The sequence below is a fragment of the Hordeum vulgare genome, chromosome 3H (assembly GCF_904849725.1).
Source record: "Hordeum vulgare subsp. vulgare chromosome 3H, MorexV3_pseudomolecules_assembly, whole genome shotgun sequence".
Lineage (NCBI taxonomy): Eukaryota > Viridiplantae > Streptophyta > Magnoliopsida > Poales > Poaceae > Hordeum > Hordeum vulgare.
Genome location: NC_058520.1, coordinates 611,207,010 through 611,225,153, shown reverse-complemented (window position 1 = coordinate 611,225,153; position 18,144 = coordinate 611,207,010). Strand labels below are relative to the sequence as shown.

At 48.7% G+C, this 18,144-nt stretch overlaps 2 protein-coding genes across 2 annotated transcripts; one reads left to right on the top strand and one right to left on the bottom strand.

Annotated features, from left to right (window-relative positions):
- Positions 1 to 785: 785 nt before the first annotated feature.
- On the top strand, positions 786 to 4,434 carry LOC123445646 (proteinaceous RNase P 2). The gene is made up of 6 exons (XM_045122661.1): positions 786 to 1,900; positions 2,892 to 2,993; positions 3,091 to 3,266; positions 3,492 to 3,615; positions 3,707 to 3,775; positions 3,894 to 4,434. Exons 1-6 carry the CDS (start codon positions 839 to 841, stop codon positions 4,125 to 4,127), a joined length of 1,767 nt encoding a protein of 588 aa, XP_044978596.1. The 5' UTR covers positions 786 to 838; the 3' UTR covers positions 4,128 to 4,434.
- Positions 4,435 to 5,564: 1,130 nt separating this feature from the next.
- LOC123445645 (probable aspartyl aminopeptidase) lies at positions 5,565 to 9,686 on the bottom strand. Its single transcript, XM_045122660.1, has 9 exons — positions 9,384 to 9,686; positions 8,976 to 9,111; positions 8,280 to 8,552; positions 7,656 to 7,803; positions 7,305 to 7,544; positions 6,847 to 6,979; positions 6,588 to 6,769; positions 6,259 to 6,371; positions 5,565 to 5,879 (listed from the first exon to the last, which is right to left on the bottom strand). The coding sequence occupies exons 1-9, from the start codon at positions 9,589 to 9,591 to the stop codon at positions 5,771 to 5,773; spliced, it is 1,542 nt and encodes a 513-aa protein (XP_044978595.1). The 5' UTR covers positions 9,592 to 9,686; the 3' UTR covers positions 5,565 to 5,770.
- Positions 9,687 to 18,144: the final 8,458 nt, after the last annotated feature.

Below are 18,144 nucleotides of genomic sequence, written 5' to 3'. Positions count from 1 at the left end.
GTTTATGATAATAGATTATGATAATCTGGATTATGAAGATAGATTATATAATCTGGTTTATAAAAATAATCTAGGTGGACATGTTTGGAGGCCAGATTATATAAACTGTAATCCAGGTTTTACATTGCATAATGACCTGTCTGCCCTTTGTTTGTTTTTTTGAAAAAAGAGAAGGGTGGCGGTGGTAGGAATGTAATTATCTCCAACTTTATAAGGGTAATGGGTCATTAGCAATCCATAATCTGATTTTAGCTGATATAGAGTAGATTATGAGTTTTTAATAATCTAACCATCTAGTTTTTATGATCTACACCATAAGCTGTCCTGTTTGAAGACATAATAGATTATAAAAACCGGATTATATAATCTGGGTGGTTTCAAACAGGGCCTTATTAGGTAGCTCACAAGCATGAGAAAAAAAAACCCTTGAGGTAGTAGCTCAGCAGCATGAGAGCTAAAAAAAAAAAAAAGGTGGTGCCACAGGAGTGTAAGCCCCGTTCTGTTAATCCATTAACATGGACCAAGTGAATAACTGTGAGATTAGCCATTTGACCGAGAGCCAGCCCTCTGTAATTAGGCTCCACACTCGTCTCAGCCCCCCGCCGAGGCAGGGAAGGCCAGCTCATGGGCCGTCCACGTCTCCGTGGGCGCATCACTGCGCAATGGGCTCGGGGACTTTCCAGGGCTTTTTAAGGCCCGCTCACTTCATCCTGTGGCTAGTGCTCCCACAGCCACCAGCTCCGCCTTATAAACCTCGTCGAACTCCCCTCCGCTAGCGGTGTGGGACTAATCACAGCTCCCAGACAGAGTCACCAGCCGCAGCAGCGCCCTCCCGCCAATGGCATATGGGCCGTCATGGGCCACCAGCTTCCGCGAAGGGTATATGGGCCAGCCATCATCGCCGGTGAGCGGCACCAGGTCCAAACCATCGCCGCCCATTAGGGTTTCTCTCCGCCTCGCCACGCCGCCCATGGCCACCGCCGCCGACGGGGGGACGCGTCGCAGGCGCGGGCGGGGAGGGAAGGGGCCGAACTCGGACCTGTCCCGCACGCTCACCGACTGCACCCGCCGCGGGGACGCCGCGGCGGCCATGGCCGCCTTCGACGCGGCCGCGTCCGGCCCGGACGACCTCCGCCTCGCCGCGCACCAGTACAACCAGCTGCTCCACCTGCTCGCTACCGCCCCGTTCCCGGGCCACCCGGCCGCCGCCGCGCGACGCGTGTTCGCGCACATGCTCGGGGCTGGGGCGGCACCCTCCGAGGCCACCATCACCTCGCTCGCCCGCGTCGTCGCCGCCGACGCCGACGCCGAGGGCGCCGACGAGGCCTTCGCGCTCGTCTCCACCATGCGGGACAAGTATGGCCTCGCGCCCCGCCTACGGTCCTACAGCCCCGTGCTCGCCGCGTTCCGGCGCGCCGGGGATGCCGGCAAGGCCTACGCGGTCGAGGCCCACATGGCGGCGTCCGCCGTCTCGCCGGAGGAACCCGAGGTCGCCGCCCTCCTCGAGGTGAGCGCCAAGGCCGGGGATGCGGACAAGGTGTATGAGTATATGCACAAGCTGCGTCGGGCCGTCGGCTGCGTGACAGAAGAGACCGCGGAGGTGTTGGAGGGGTGGTTCCGGAGCGAGGAGGCGGCAGCGGCTGGTAAGGCTGAGTGGGATGCGTGTCGGGTCAAGGAAGCCATTGTGGCCAAGGGCGGTGGGTGCCATCAGCTGGGCTGGCTTCGGACCGGACCTTGGACAGTGCAGCGGGTGCGAGTTGCGGCAGACGGCGAGTGCGGCGGATGCGGATGCCGCCTAGCTTCTGTTGATATCGACATGGAGGATACACACAAGTTTGCGGACTCTATTTCTGGGTTGGCCCTTGAGAGGGAGACCAAAGCAAATTTCAGCCATTTTCAGGTGCATATACATCTGTCCCCTTGGGTTTGACTACCTAGCTAACTTGGAGAATTGCTGGTAATTGTGATAGGCAGAGCAGATATTGTGTTTGGTTTTATTTCTTTCACTAGCTGGCATCGTGTGGTTTGCTAAGAATTAATTTGGGAAAACTAGACCTGGAGATAGTATACCTCCCTGTTTTCTGAGGATAGTGACTTCTATGGTGACCAAATTCAATAGGTTTATTTATATGATAAGCTTCTTCATCCATGTTAATTTTCACCTCCGTTTATAGAACTCTTGTTGTGTTAATAATTTGAGTCATCCGTAAAGACCTTTTCGTTGGTTAACATGCCTGCACAATAATTGCTTGCTCAAGTAACTGGTCCTTAAGTTGTAGTTAGGGGAATCCATAATTTTCATATAATTAAAGCATGACATTCACCTGGCGATATAACTGCTTGTGGTGATATACTGTGGCCAAATTGAATGGGCTTATATGATTTGCTTCTTCATCTGTATTTTATGTTTGGTTTATAGAAATTGAGCTACTGTTCTGTTAGCACACTTAGGCATCCTTAAAGACCTTTCAGTTGGTTAACATGCCTGCATAATAATTGCTCGCTCAAGTAACTGGTCCTAAAGCTGTAATTAGTGAAATCAATAATAATTTCATATAACTAAAGCATGACAGTCATTATTAGTCTAGGGACAAAATCTAGCTAATGAAAAGTGTCAGATAAATTAACGTAAATTGTGATAGGCAGACATATGTAAGTCTTTCTAGAGACTGCACCACGGACTACATACGGAGCAAAATGAGTGAATCTACACTCTAAAGTATGTCTATATACATCCGTATGTAGTTCATAGTGAAATCTCTAGAAAGACTTATATTTAGGAACTGAGGGAGTACTTATTTGTCTTTTACTTTTATTTGGGAAAATACATGCTTATGAAGTTCAGACATAGTTTTTCTTCTTACAAACTGATTTTTTTTTTACTTCTGTAGGAGTGGCTGGAAGAACATAAAGAATACGAAGCTATAGTGGATGGTGCAAATATTGCACTTTATCAGCAGAATTTTTCTGAGGGCGGTTTCAGCTTGGTTCAGGTCTGTGCATCATCCTACACTCAATTCTGACATGCTGCCATTACTGAAGTAATCAGTACTAATCCATGTTCCATTTGTCATGCTTAATATAGAGCAGCTGGATGCTGTTGTAACAGAGCTACGAGATAGATATAATGGGAAATGGCCGCTTGTTGTACTACATAATAAGCGCATCGCTAAGCTTATGGAAACTCCATCCAATAGGCATCTTATTGAAATTTGGAGAGCGAATGGAGCATTGTACACATCGCCAAGTGGGTCAAATGATGACTGGTAATGTTCCCCACTTTCTAGCTGCGGATATTCTTGCACTTCTTGTTTCATGTTGTTGCTATGCTACAGATATTGATATAAGTTCAAGTTCGCCTTATTCTAAGATGGAAGTTTATCTCTTACCCTTTAAATTATTATGTGAAATTGGACTGTTGTTGATTCTCAGCATCTTACCAACTGTTATGTTTCCTGGGTTTGCTAAATATATGTGATATAACTTTGCAGGTACTGGTTATATGCAGCAATTGGATTGAACTGTTTGCTCGTGACTAACGATGAAATGAGAGATCACATATTTGAGCTCCTAGGATCATCATCCTTCTTCTACAAGTGGAAGCAAAGACATCGGGTGTGCACTGCAGAACTTCTGAATCATATAGGCCACCCCTATTCCTATTTACTCTGTATTTGTTAATGTGCTAATCTAAGTGCAATTGCAGGTCAAGTACACTTTTAATAAAGGGAAGGCGGTGCTTGTTCTGCCACCCCCATATTCTTCGGAGATTCAAGTAAGTAACCAAGTCAGGTTCTTCTAGAGCTTATTACTACCATTGCAGGAATCCGAGACAGGATCCTGGCATGTGCTGATGTTGGAAGGTGCTGTTACTGATGTTATCTTCATCACAGGAATCCGAGACCGGATCTTGGCACGTGCCAATAGAGGAGAAATCTGGCGACGAGAGAGCTAGGACTTGGCTTTGTATTGGTAGGACAGATCTCACCAAACTACCCCGTGAACCTCTGGTGGCCAACGGAGTTGCCCAGGATTTATCTCCATCTGAGGCATCTAATGGAGCTGGGCAGAGACAATCTGCAGAACAGGCTGCACCAGTAACTGGCAAAAGAAAGGATAGAGATTGAAGCCGCTGCCATTTGTGGGCAACTGAAGGATGCCGTATTTGACGCTCTTGGTTCTGCGTCCCGCTATAGTAGTCCAGGAACAGGGATGCAGTGTTAGCTACATCCCTGACAGCCTGTTTGTGTTTTACAAACATTGTAAAGCACACCTGACTTGTGTGCAGCTGTGCACCAATTTGGTTCAGTTTTTAACGATAAATTTTTTTTGGCAAAAAGAACTGCATTGGTTCAAAGGATAGTATTATCATACATGATCACATTGTACAACAGTGGGATGTTAAACTGGTTATGCCATTCAATTTCTGTGCTACTCCCTCCGTTCATAAATATAAAGTCTTTTTAGAAGTTTCATTAGGGGACTACATACGAATGTATATAGACATACTTTAGAGTGTAGATTCACTCATTTTGCTTCGTATGTAGTCCCTTAGGCTGGCCATAGTAAGAGTAACTAAGTTAGTATCATGTACTTGGGAATAACAAATATGCTGATGTGACAGACAATTAAAGAAGAGAGAGAGGGTTAGAGTAACATAGGTAGATACCGTAACATGTTAAATGCTACTCCCTCCGTTCCTAAATATAAGACCTTTTAGGGATCCTAAATATAAGACCTTTTAGGGATTGCACTATAAACTACATACGGATGTACTTAGACATATTTTAGAGTGTAGATTCATTCATTTTGCTCCGTATGTAGTCTTCTAGTGAAATATCTAAAAGGTCTTATATTTTGAAACGGAGGGAGTATGTTATTATGTGTCATGCATGTCAATAAATGAAGTCATCAATGATACTAGTTTATGACATTATGTATTATGAAGGTAGTATCATACAATAGTATCATATGCATGATACTACTATATGATACTCCCTCCGTCCCAAAATAAGTGTCTCAACTTTGTACTAGCTTTAGTACAAAATTGTACAGCTTGAGACAATTATTTTGGGACGGAGAGAGTATATGTCTTTTAAGAAATTTTACTGCGGACTACATACGAATGTATATAGACATACTTTGAAGTGTAGATTCATGCATTTTGTTCCGTATATAGTCAGTAGTGAAATATCTAAAAAGACTTATATTTAGGAACGGAGGGAGTACTTCCCACTATGGCCAGCCTTGGTGAAATCTCTAAAGGGACTTATATTTAGGAATGGAGGAAGTATATTTTTCCTTGGCAATGATGGTGTGAACAACTGAACAAGAACGGAAATTGTTGCGTGGTAAATTTCAGAAAAAAAGATTTTTCTTGTTTGATCACTTTGCAGAGTTGTACCATCTGGCTTTCTAGCATCAGATGCAATGTTGCTAGATCATGTCCAGAACCAGATGCAATATATTTTTAGGGTTGCAACTCTTAATTTAAGCTTGCCCCTGACAATTCGAAAGTTACAGATAAAACTAACAGTGATCAGCAACAAGGAGACACAATTAGCTTTAGAAATTGAAGTTATAAACACAATCTCAAGGGAGTTGCGTTAATTTGTATTATTGCTTGGAAAATGATTTTCAAAGCCAATGCTCTTGTCTTAAACCAGACTGGATATACAACAAAAACTGATACTATGATCAAAGACATTATTCAGAGGCCAAGCTGAATATCCATACATTATTAAGAGAATGCACATTTAGATGTCAAGAGCTAAAAGTCTACATTCAGTTTCTGGTCAATGTCCGAGAACATCTCGAAGAAAGCTTTGAAGTGCTTGTATGTGGTGTCAATGTCTTCTTTGCCACACATTTCCCGAACGCTGCAAACCAATGCAATAGTGGTCAAATACTTATAATGCAACACAGAATTGTAGGAAGAACCATGATGTGGAAAATACTTGTGATACAAATCGAAAAAATAGTATCCACGAGATATGATTGTCATTTGTCTACCATTTCAATATCTCGGTAAGACATTGTGTATGTGACAAACTGAAAATAGAAGTCAACTAACCTTTTACTCCCTCCGTAAACTAATATAAGAGCATTTAGATCACTATTTTAGTTATCTAAACACTCTTATATTAGTTTACAGAGGGAGTACAATTTAACTAATCTGAAAGCACTTTGTACATCACATTACATGCTGAATCATTGTGCAATAACAAACAGGTGCAAGGAAGAGAAAGCTGAGCATACCTGTGCATGGAAAGCTGAGGAATACCACAATCAACAGTCCGTATGCCAACACCGGAAGCAAGTATGGGACCGATAGTTGAGCCACAACCCATATCATTCCTTACAACAAATTCCTGTAGGGTGCTCATTGCATCAGTAACATTTCTCAAACTCACTAACATACTCCAAAGACAACCAATTTATATCTCATAGTTAAATAGATAGTAAGCAAATGGGTCGTCATTAGCTTTACTAAGCCACCATGGAGCACAATCATTTGTTCAAACAGTGGACCTTGCACCAGAGGCAATGTTCTAACCATTGTTTAAAAGCAAAGAAGCCGAAAATACCTGGACGGGAAGGTTATGAATTCGAGCTATTTCTTTGAAGAGAAAAGCTGTTACAGCACTTGTGGCATAACGTTGGTTGGCATTATGCTTGATAACAAGTCCTTTTTGTAGTTCTGGTCTGTGGTACTCTTCATGCTTGTCTGGATAGTTTGGGTGCAGGGCATGAGCCATATCGGCAGAAACTGAAAGGGAGAATAAAGTTCAGTTGGAGAGACAGTCACAGGCAAAATCAAACAGACATTATATACATAAATCCTACCAAGGAAAGAAGAAGTTAGTGCACGCTCTAAAGCTCCCTCCCCCATGGACTGATGCATCAAGGAGTCAACAATTCGTCTCATGGCCTGGAATATGGTTGGTGCACCTGCCCCTTGCATCGAATTTGAACCAACCTGAATAGTGTCATGTTATAACTCAAGGAAGAAGAAGCCGGGCACAGAAAACAAATAAGGACACCCTAGAAGATAGTTCTGATACAAAAAGTCCTGTGTGCAAATGTTTTAAATAAGTACGTCATTAGGAACTGCTCTTAGTCCAACAATCAGCGATAATTTATGTGAACATAAGCAACTACTGAGCTACAACTTATCAGTGATATTTCTCATTCACAACCAAATTAAGCTTACAGCCATCAAAACAGGCTTCAAGCGAGTATTAGGAATCTAGGATATGCATACATATACGTTTACCAATCAGAGCAGGACTTGGTTAAAATACCTCTTCGTTATCAAACAAAGCAATCATTCTTATACCCTTCTCGTTGGATAACTCTTCTGGTATCTTGGAAGAGTCCATGAGGGATTTAAGGGCACAATAACATGAAGCAAGATTATCCAATCTACCGGAATAAATGAACTCGTTCTTCCCTCCACCAAGACAGCTAGGTTGGGTATCACACACGTTCAACTCCATACCGATAATTTCATCTGACCCACAACCGATTTCTTCTGAAAGAACCTGTGGATCAGCAAGTTGGCTATAAGTGGAATTTGAAGCAAGCTTAGCAATCTGAAACTGAACTCTTGCTTCAATGATGGGCAAAAGAAAAAGGATACAGTGCGGAATTACTTGCAATAGTAGTGGATGATGGACAATCTTTGTGGAACTTGAACCTTTTTTGTCATCAGAACTGAGAGTGGTCTCTTCACATTTGGTTGCAAGAAGTGGAGCCAGATGACTCTCTAGATTAGGCTTGAATCCTTCAGAATTCACTGTGCTAGAAGGAAAAATAACTCACTCAGCTACACATGGAAGGGCCAAATAAAATTACAGTTAAACAGGATATCAACAGGAACAACCTACTAGATGCTTGGCAGCAAGCTCAATGAATTTGAAAGGATGTTACCGAGATAAGCTTTCAACAACTGAGATGTAGATAAATGATGGATTATGGGGAAAAAAAGAAAGAATGTTACTATGGATAAATCCAGTTAAACGAGGCATAAAAAATCTACTGGATGTATTGAAAGAATGTTTCTGGGATAGGTCTCAAATACCATGACATGGATAATTTTTGTATTACAGAAACAACCAATCGTTATACTTTGGAAGGGCCACAGGAGACTGCAATACTGTAAGAGATGTCTAAAACTCTATTGCCGGCGGGAGGGTAGAAACTACATGATAGATTGTATTATATCTCTTAGAAGACAAATGTAATAGAACAGTGATAAAAAGGGCATGAGAAATAACCGGTCAAGATGTATAGCCAGTGTCGGTACGCGAATGAGTGGTCTGTTCACTTTGACAAGCTTATGCTTAAATGAACCATCTGGAGCCTTGAGGATGACTCGCCCGGCCAATGTTAGGTCTCTATCAAACCATGTGTGCCACAACCCGCCTCCATACGTCTGTACACCTACCATTTGATGGCCAGATTTGAAGGAAGAAGATCTCGGTTTCAGCTTGAGGCATGGACTATCAGTGTGGGCTGCAATTATATTGAAACCATTTCCAACTCTGTACCTGCAGAACAGAACAAAGGCATTTTCATGCTTTTGAGATTAAACATGCACTTACGACAGTTTGACAAACATATTTTTTTATATTTGAAATCATGTATTTGGTACTGAGCACAAATTATCAGTTGGAAACTCATAGTACGTTGCCATGTGACACCACCCAGCAACCCAGAGGTTTTACAGATGTTCAAACTTAGGACGAATACAGGCATCAGAAGAAAACCAAATTCTAATGCTGTCATGACCTCTTCCTCAATTACAGATATCTAAAACACTTAAAAATATTATGGTCATGCTTTATGCTACAACAGAGGTTTGCTTTATCAGATTAAATTGCCAAAATTTAAGCGATGCACGGCAAGGTTAGCCAAAAAAGCTCGATTGATAACACGAATGCAGCGTCGGTATGGAGAAGCGGAGCACTCACTTTTCCCCGACTGCAAAGGCGACCAAGCAGGACATGTTGCGGGTGAAGAAGTAGCGGCCACCGGGCTGCAGGTTCCAGTCGTCGTTCTCGCTGAGCAGCTCGAACCCCGCCTCGAGCAGCTGCTTCTTGGCCTCAGCTGAAACCATGACCAGCACAAACAAACAGGACAAAGTAACTAAGTAAGCACTTGAATTTGCAACATCCAACAATGCCTAAATGCCAGGGTCCATGGTGCACCGAATCCGCCAAAAAAATGTAGCAGCGTTCAGTGGCACGACCGGAGAGCTCCTGGCCAGGAATAGGACCGAACAGGTTGAGGGCGGAGCGGAGAGGGGACGCGTGGCGTGGCGTGGCGTATGAAGCAGCAGAAGCATGGAGAGGAGGGGCGCGCAAAGCTAACTCACTCACCGGTGGCGTGGAACTGCGTCCATGACTCGTTGAGGTAGTCGAGCAGGCCGCCGACGATGGAGGGCGAGGCGGGGCGGTTGGAGCAGAGGAGGCGGGAGGCGGGTCGGGCGGCGGGCCTGGTGGCTGGGAGGGCGCGGCGCCAGGGAGAGGAGACGGCAGCGAGCGGAGGATGTGGAGGACGGAGGAGGTGGAGGCGGAGCAGCGCCATCGGCGGCGAGGTATGGAGATGACGACGCGATGGATGAAGCGCAGTTTGGCTCCCTCCCTCCTCCAGCGGTCCACACTCCACAAGATGCAAAACCACAGCTCAAAAAAAAAAAAAGATGTAAAACCAGAAGATGTAAAATTTATATATCTTTATTTAAAATGTACAGTACTTTTTATATTTTTTAAAAGCCTCCGACAGATGATGCAAAACAGAATTCAAACACACCAACTTCAACTACTACTTCATTTCGAGCGTATATAATTAAGCATAGTTCTAATTCAAACTTAATTAAACATAATTCTAATTTGAAGGACTACTACCAGTTCATACTACTACATCCATCGAACCATTACTCCAACGACTACCACTAGTTCAAACACCTACTACTCCTCATTGGAGCTCTTGAACTGGTCCCAGAACTCGTCCTTGCTCGGATCGTCGCACTCCTCGTCATCCTCCTCCGAGGACTCGACGGGGATCACCATCGAGGGGCCGGCCTCGTCGTCCTCGTCCTCCTTCTTCTTCTGCTCGACATCTCACTTTTAGAAGAACTCTTGCTCCACCTGAACATACTTCGGATGCTCCCGCGTGAACCTCGCCATCACGATGGATGATGCTGAAGCCGCAGTTTGGCTCCCTCCAGCGGTCCAGGAATCCAGCTCCAGCCACGTGCTTTTAAATTTCCAAAAAAAACAAACAAAAAAACTAGTTGGATTCTTTGTGCAAGAGCTTAGAAGAAAAAAAGGTTATCCAGCGGGACCCTGAATCCAGCCAATACGCTATGTGTTGCCAATCAAGTTTATATTTCAATATATCGAAACCTATATAAGACTAGATAAATATTAAGAGGACTCTTCCGCCTAGATAAAAATATATCATGGTCAGCAAATTAGTTGTTTCTTTATTTATATTTCCCCTTTAGTTAATAATTTCAATTTCATTAAGAAAAACTAAATAAATAAAAGGAAAATGAAAATTAATAGAATTCTTTTTTTTCTTCAACCTCTGGGAGCGGGGGTACCCAGGCCCGTCGGTCTGCGGCCTCGGGCGCGACGCGGCTGGGCAAGCCTGGTTCGGCCCATCAGCAAGGAAGACCCTCGCGAGGGCCCCTGCCTCATGAGGCAAGCATCTAGGGATCATCACCGAGGATCACGAGGGGCCGTCCGCTGCAAGGGCGCGTCCCGTGGCTACCCCTGATGCTTTCGCGAGGCGGGCTCGTCGAGGGCGGCATATCAGGGCCCCATGGCCCCGCGCCTCCGTGTGGGTGATGCATGCTGCGTAGGCGGCACAGGAGCGGCGCCAACGAGCACGGATAGGGAGGATTTCCACTTTCATGCTACGGGAGTGGGGCCAGTAAGCGGGCTCCCAAAGCATCTCCCAAAGGTTTCCCGACCGATGCAAGAGGGCCAGGGCTGGGGGCCCGACAGGACGGAGGTCACCCCCGAGCCCACCAATGCATCATGAAGAAAGGCTTTTGCAGGCGAAGACCACCTTTGTTAGGGCGGACTGCAGTCATGTCCCCTTTCAAATGGCCGTTGTGGCAACCCTTCCCACGAGTGTTTTTGGGGGAAGAGGACCAAGGCCAGTATAAAGGAGAGGCCCGGCCTCTGTAGTAGGGGGATAATGGGATCCTCGTCGTCACCACTAGGGCAAGAACCCGCCCTTGTACTCGCCTTCCGCCTTCAAGCAATCCAGACAAGCAGAAATAGGGTTTTACACCGCGAGGTGGCCCGAACCTGGGTAAATTACTTGTGTGTTCTTGTTTGCGTTCCCTTAGATCGAGCCACCACAGGGTCGTTGCAAAGTTGAGAGGTAGAATAGGGCTGGAGAGCGAGTGCACCCTAGAGTTCGAACCTTTTCAGGGTCTACGGAGCCCCGATTCCGACATTTGGCGCGCCAGGTAGTGGTGCGCAGTCGTCCTCCAGCTCCAGTTTCGTCTCCACCTCCGTCGACCCCATGTACGATGCCTGTCGCGGGTGCCCCGAGCGCCCGGTGCGGGGCGGCCGCTACCGGCCCACCAGGGTCGCGACCACCACCGTCTTCGCCCCTGCCGCCCACTGACGGCAGGGCTTCCTGTGGCCACCAACACAGCAAGGCAGCCGCCCTATTGCGCCCCCCGTGCCGTCTGTCTCTTCCTGCGTTCACGTGGGGACCTGAACGCGCAAGATGCACTGAACATGGAGAGTGAACTGCTTTGCCATCGCCCGATGGACGAAGGGTACGATGCGTGGGCGGACCACATCACTGAGCTCGTCACTGCCGCCAGGAGGGCCTTGGCGCCCTACGCCCCGCTTCGTCCCCCGATGCGAGAAGCGGGGGTCTCGAACGGCGAGCCACCGCCACCACCATGCGACGATTCGCTTGGGTCTCAGCTCGAAGGGCCAGGGTGAGGTACGCCCGCTGTCGTTCTCTTGCTCCTCCGGGTCCGGATGGCCGGCTCTGGGCCGCCGTCGGGCCCCCCATGGGGGCACGCCTAGAAGGGTCGACGGGATGTTCTGTGCCCACCACAACATGTGCACCCACAACACGTAGGACTGCTGGGTGGGAGAGTCTGCCAAAAGCGAGCGCGCAGCCCGGCACCGGGCCTGGGTTTGCATTGACAGGCTATGGAGTGCCGCGACTGGCGTCGGCGCCGCACGGCCCACGCCTTCGTTCGGTGCACACCTCCCTCTGGTATAGGAGGCTACGCCCGACGCCCTCATTAGGCCGGACTCGGGGGTCCCATCTAGGAGTCGCGTGGCTTGGTCGGCATGACGTATGGGTGCTCGGAAACCTTGTAGTGGCGCACCTCGGCCTCGCCCCCTTGGGCTGGAAGCATGGCGACGGGCGCCAAGGATGCGAGAGCTCATCATTCAGGAGACTGGCAAGCAGAAAGAGGTGGGGTCACGTGCGCCTCGTGAAGTGCCAGACCCCGCGGGCCCTTGAAGACTCAGGAGACATCTCCGCAAGGTGTTGAAGCTTCCGGAGCCGGTCGCCCTCCTCTTCCATAGAGGTAGGCCTCGGCGGCGCGTGTCGTCAAACGGCCTAACGCTCCCACAGCAGCATGGCTGCTAGGTGATTTTTTTGGGTTGCTTGACTCAGGAAGTTCCCTGTATATTGTCTTGCCCCGATCAGGCGTTTTCTGGATATGTAACATACCCGATTAACCTTCACTTGAGATGGTGTAGTTTGTCTAAACTTTAAGCTCCGTTGTTCCACCGCTGCAGGGAGTTGACGCACCCCCACAACCGCCCAGGGAAGGATCGACGCGAGGGGTTAGACATGGAGTCTGTGTAGGACTTGTCCTCATAGCACCGAGAAATCTAAGTGACCAAGCTCTGGCTCGCGGGCTGGCCACCTGTGCTAGTCATCTCGCCAAGGTACTTAGTGTCGCTTCCTTTTGACAAGCCATTGTGAACAGATGAAGAGGACGCGGCTTGGACCACGCTGATGACGTGCCCTTACGGCCGCGCGGGGTGTGAACAACACTCAGGCTTGGGCCGTAGGGCATGCAACGGTGCTCCTGGGGTCACGCAGAGTGTGGACGACATGCTTGGGCCCCAGGAGTGCACGTGAAGACCAGGTTAGGAAATCTTGAGCCTTGTGCTTCGGATATCTGCCCAACTATCGCCGTCCGTGACACTCTCACGTAATAATGAGTTTTGAGGCTGTACACACCCCGAGGGCCTCCTAAGTGTAGCCCCACGACAAGTCGCGTCATGTTCGCGGTGGAGGGCCCCCGCCCATGTCCAAGTGGAAGTCGCTATGCTCGTTGGTGGAACAAGATGATTGAAGAAGACGTCTCACGAGTCGCACCCTCTTTTTTTAGGTTGACCCGTTCTGGATACGGCAGCCGCCTTTTTTTCCAGGTAGAGCCATGTTGGATACGACAACCGTTTTTATTCACCTTTTTCTTTGACCTGTGAACGAGTCCACCAGGCTAACCCGTGTTGGATATGGTAGTCGCACCACCATTTTTGGGCTCACCGAACAAGTTAGCCTCGAGTTTTTGGTGAAGGTCTTTATCTTCTGGTTTTTCGTAGTTTCCTTGGTTCCCTCTTTTCTTAGCATGCTCGCACCCAACGGAAGCCTCATGCCTCTCCCCGGGGAATGACGAAGACGACAAGGGAACACCCTTGCGGCACACTCCCTCCAGCGTGCCCTGGGCCTCACGCTCGCGGGAGCTGGGCAGGGTGCCTTGGCCCGGGTTCCATTGGCGGCACCGGGGACCTAGAGAGCTGGGTCGTGGCTCGCGGTCACACTCCGCGCATGTGTCGCCTCATCAAGGCCACGTGGGCCTGTACTTCTCGTGCAACGCCCATACGCAAAGGGGCAAGCGCGCGCTGACAAGATAGGGTCCCCCCTCCACGGGACTCCCCTCGGGACCTTGCAAGGCGGGCCTCACAAGTAGCAGACCCTCGCGTGAGCCACCTGTGCGAGGAAGACGAGCCCCTCAGGGGCCGCCTCAGGAGACTTCGTACCCGTGCTCGGGGGCTGGGCCTCAGCAAGGCGCAGCGTCGGGATGACCTTGGAGAGGGTCCAGGCTTGGCGAAGAGTGTTGGGGAATAGCATTTGATTTAAAGTATGAACAACATAACCCCTCTTACAGGCCCCACGAGGCCAAGATGTTATGCTAGAGGAAAGGAAACACGACACAAGAGAAAGAAGGTCGGGCCCTTGAAGCGCCGCTGCCAGGGACCTCAACTCCGGTGCCACACATGCTTAGTCGGAGTCCTCCTCCTCATTGATGTAGGCACCCAGGGAGCCATCGGAGTCGTAGTCGTCGCTGCTCCCACCGGAAGAGGAGTCGTTGCCGCTGCCATCGGCACCGGAAGGGATGCTACTGCCGCTGCATTCGCTTTCCATGAAGCAGTCCAGGCGACTGCCGACACTTCCGAAGGCCTTCACGAAGAGTGTGGCAGCCCCGTCTAACTTGAAGTGGAGGACGAGCCCGTCCTGCAAGCCTTGGATGAGGGCGAACGAATTCCACCCGCGCCCGAGGAACAAGAAGCCGAGGGAGTTGAACTCTGTCGCCAGCTAGGTGGGCCCATTGCAGTAGCCATCTGCCTGCAGCCACAGGCCCACGGGCGCAAGCTCCTCAATCCACTCCGCAAAAATGTCCGAGAGCCGGAGCCAGGTGCGGGGCCTATCCTCCATCCGAACGATGAATTTGTAGGCCACGTTGCCGGAGTGACTTCGCGACTTGGGAGGTCGGGCGCCTATGCCTCCCTATCGGCCCCGTCCGCGGCTGCCTCATCTTCCACGCCCACCGTGCCTGCGGACAGAACCCCTCATGTGGCAACTCAGGCCGCTGGCGGGGAGCGCCCGCGTCCCCCGAGAGGTGCCTCAAGTGCAGCGACGAGCGCGTGAGGGCGGCCCATTCCCCTTGCCGACTATTGCACACCTGCCTCCCTCTTCTCTATCGTCTCTTTCTCGATGGTGTGGGACTTCTTTGATGATGCCACACCGCGGCGACGAAGAGAGGGGATGAAGAATAAGGGCAAGGAGGTCGGCGTTGGAAATCCCTCCCCATGGATCACGTGTGGGGCGACATAGACCAAACGACCTGGTTGGGCAAGGGCTAGTACCCAAGAACACTCGGGGGCTGTCCCCCGAGGCCCCACCGTGCATCAGGGGCGAAGGTATCGAAGCCACGCATCACGGGATTCCCCGGCAGGGACGCGGGAAACGCGTGAAGGGCAGCGAAGGACCACATGGCGGGAACGAGGACACACCAAGCACAACCGACAACCACCGCTCAAAACAAAGGTATATTACATAACATGTGATGCCCTTTTCAGGGCAGAGTGATTCTTGATACAACAGGAATGAGAAAGAGAAACCTAGGAGGAGGAGGCGCTGTCTTCGTCATGGCCCCCGGAGGCCCTGGCGTCGGGGCTGCCGTTCTCCTCAGAAGGCGCCGCTTGGACGAACCGCCCAACCAAGGAGTCCACGTTCTCGCACACCTTGTCCCTGAGGGGGCTCCGAAGTTCTGCAGGCACCGGCTCCATCATGCGGGGAGGTCGTACATTGGGTCGCGACAGCGTAGGTTGGAGAAGACGCGCGTCAGTGCGCCGTCCAGGAGGTCGTGCGCACTGGACTCGATGTCTTCGTCCACCTTGGGGACACCTCACTCCAGCACCTCCACCACCTTGAGGAAGAAGTCGAGGTAGCCCCCGTCGCCGTGCGCACGAGGCAACGGCGCAAACAATAAAATCTCTTTGCAATAGATGAGTTTTCATCCGAAACCGTGATACTTCAAAAAAGATTGTCCATTTTGTACACGAAGTGCATCCAGTTTTTGCCGTAACCCTCTCAACTTTTTAACACTTGCTATCTGGATGAAATGATGGTACCATGTCAACTTTCAACCTTTTCAGAGTTCATTTATAGTGCTTTTCAATTTCAGGATCATTTAACTCAAACAATAAATAAAATAATATAAACAAGAATGAACTAAAAAGAACCAAAAAAGTATTAACTAAAATAATCAAAGTACGGATTTTTAAAAAAGAATGAACTAAAAAGAATCAAGAAAGTATTAACTAAAATTATCAAAGTATTTTAGTTGTTAAAAATAATGAACTAAAAAAGAATAGATGTAAAAAATGCCACATACTGAGCCACCACAGCCTGCATACGACGAGAAACCCTACAATATAGTTGGGCCAGGATGCAGGCTCGCAGCAAGCCTAGTACGCCCACAGGCATAGTCAGTACAATTAGGCCCGTAGGCCTGCATATGAGAGGAGCTCGACAGGGCATGCGCAACCGCACTTATAAACCAGTGAGGATGTCCCTCGGCTAGCGAAGTGGGACTAAACATCCATCCGCCTGTTGCCGTGCCTGCCGCAGGCCTTTAGTCCCAGTTGTTAGTATAACCCAGGACTAAAGGGGCCTTTAGTCCCAGGTTATACCACCAACTGGGATAAAAGGCCTGCGCTTCCCGCCCTTTCGACTACTGGAAATGAGGCCTTTTGTTCCGGTTGGTACCACCAACCAGGACTAAAGGCCGGGCCTCCCACCCTTTTGATTGCTAAAAAAAGCCTTTGGTCCCGATTGTAGCCACCAACCGGGACTAAAGGTTGTACTATATAAAGGCCAGTTTCTTCTCCTCTACTCTCCACTAATAGATTACATCGACGCCGCCAGGTTTCCCAACCGCGTCGTCGCCCCCTCGCCGACGCCCTTCCGTCCCCGAGCCCGCGGACCATCGCCGGCGCCTCCTCCCATGGTAAGCCATCGCCGCTCCTGCCCTGTGCTGCCGCCGCCGCCACTCCTGCCCTGAGCTGCCGCCGCCGCCGCTCGTGCCCCGCGCCACCGCCGCCGCCCCTGCCCTGCACTTCCGCCGCCGCCGCCCCTGTCCTACTATTTTGTTGCCAAAAATAGCATACTTTATATGTAGTATTGGTTGAAGAACTCCTTATGTCCATGTATATCATTTTGGTCTACAACATATAATGGATATATGAACCACCCGTTTGTGTCCATGTATATTATGTATATAGATAATCAGAACCACCCTTACCCGTTTGTGTCCATGTATATTATGTATATAAATATTCAAAACCATCCTTTTTCTATTGTTTTAATAGTAGGATTTTAAATAGTTGTTCTTTTCTGTTGTGTACATTGGAGTTTTTCTTCCAAAAAACCATGCTCTATATGTATTATTGACTCAAGAACTCTATGCCAAAATCTTGCAAGTAATATTAGCAGCAACCATGATACTCACATGGAATTTATTATTTAAATAGTAGGACTTTAAATAGTTGTAGAAATTGTTCTCGACGTCGATGATGCCCATCACGCATAGTCGTCGTCGTCTCGGTGGCAACCACCTTCTTGAGAGGCGTCAGCATGTCCGGGACTGGGCTCCGCCAGGCTGGCACTGGGAGGTGCTACCTTCTATGGCGCGCATCTTGGTGAGGAACCAGACACCCGTCGTCGACCCGGAGATTCTTTGGTGGCGGTCACGTGGGTCACTTTCATTGCGGAGGCAGCCAACCCCCAAGGAGGAGGTAGTTTGCCGTGTCAGGGAGGAGGATGATCACGTCCGTCGCTACTTGGTTGCGTTGGATGTCAGGTTGTCCAATACCTTGCAAGTTCTTCAGGGATCTCACCCGAGCTATGATACTGTGATGGTTCCTTCTCCGTGGGTGTCCACCGTCCGCGCCTCAGTACAACGACAGCTCTTTGGGTGATCGGTTTTACTTGTAGAATCTGACTACTCTACAATATGTAATCCGTTAAAATTAGAGAACAAATATTAGAGTTTTATTAATTTACATAACATTCACATGATATAAATTTGTGTTTCTTAGGTTGCAATAAGGCATGTCATGTTATGAGTTTTTAATGATTTACATTATGTATCATAACGTACATCTATTAACTATTCTACATTCGGAAATGAAATATAAAAAAATGTTAATTGCATTTTCTTACGTTTGACAACTGCTTGGGCTTATTATTAGGGACCATGAGGCTTAAGATCTGCAAGGTCTGGCAAAATTCATGTATGGACAGCTTGAAACTGTAGTGCAGTTCGGGGTGTTTTTGAGAAAGGGATTT

What these genes read in the sequence shown, in the direction of transcription:
- LOC123445645 (XM_045122660.1), bottom strand. Translation starts at nt 9,591, where the DNA reads ATGGCGCTGCTCCGCCTCCACCTCCTCCGTCCTCCACATCCTCCGCTC. An exon ending in CTTTGTTTGATAACGAAGAG is followed by an intron (nt 6,980 to 7,304) that starts GTATTTTAACCA and finishes GACACTATTCAG; the next exon opens with GTTGGTTCAAATTCGATGCA. An exon ending in ACTAACTTCTTCTTTCCTTG is followed by an intron (nt 6,770 to 6,846) that starts GTAGGATTTATG and finishes TCTCCCTTTCAG; the next exon opens with TTTCTGCCGATATGGCTCAT.
- LOC123445646 (XM_045122661.1), top strand. Translation starts at nt 839, where the DNA reads ATGGCATATGGGCCGTCATGGGCCACCAGCTTCCGCGAAGGGTATATG. An exon ending in AGTGGGTCAAATGATGACTG is followed by an intron (nt 3,267 to 3,491) that starts GTAATGTTCCCC and finishes ATAACTTTGCAG; the next exon opens with GTACTGGTTATATGCAGCAA. An exon ending in AGTGGAAGCAAAGACATCGG is followed by an intron (nt 3,616 to 3,706) that starts GTGTGCACTGCA and finishes GTGCAATTGCAG; the next exon opens with GTCAAGTACACTTTTAATAA.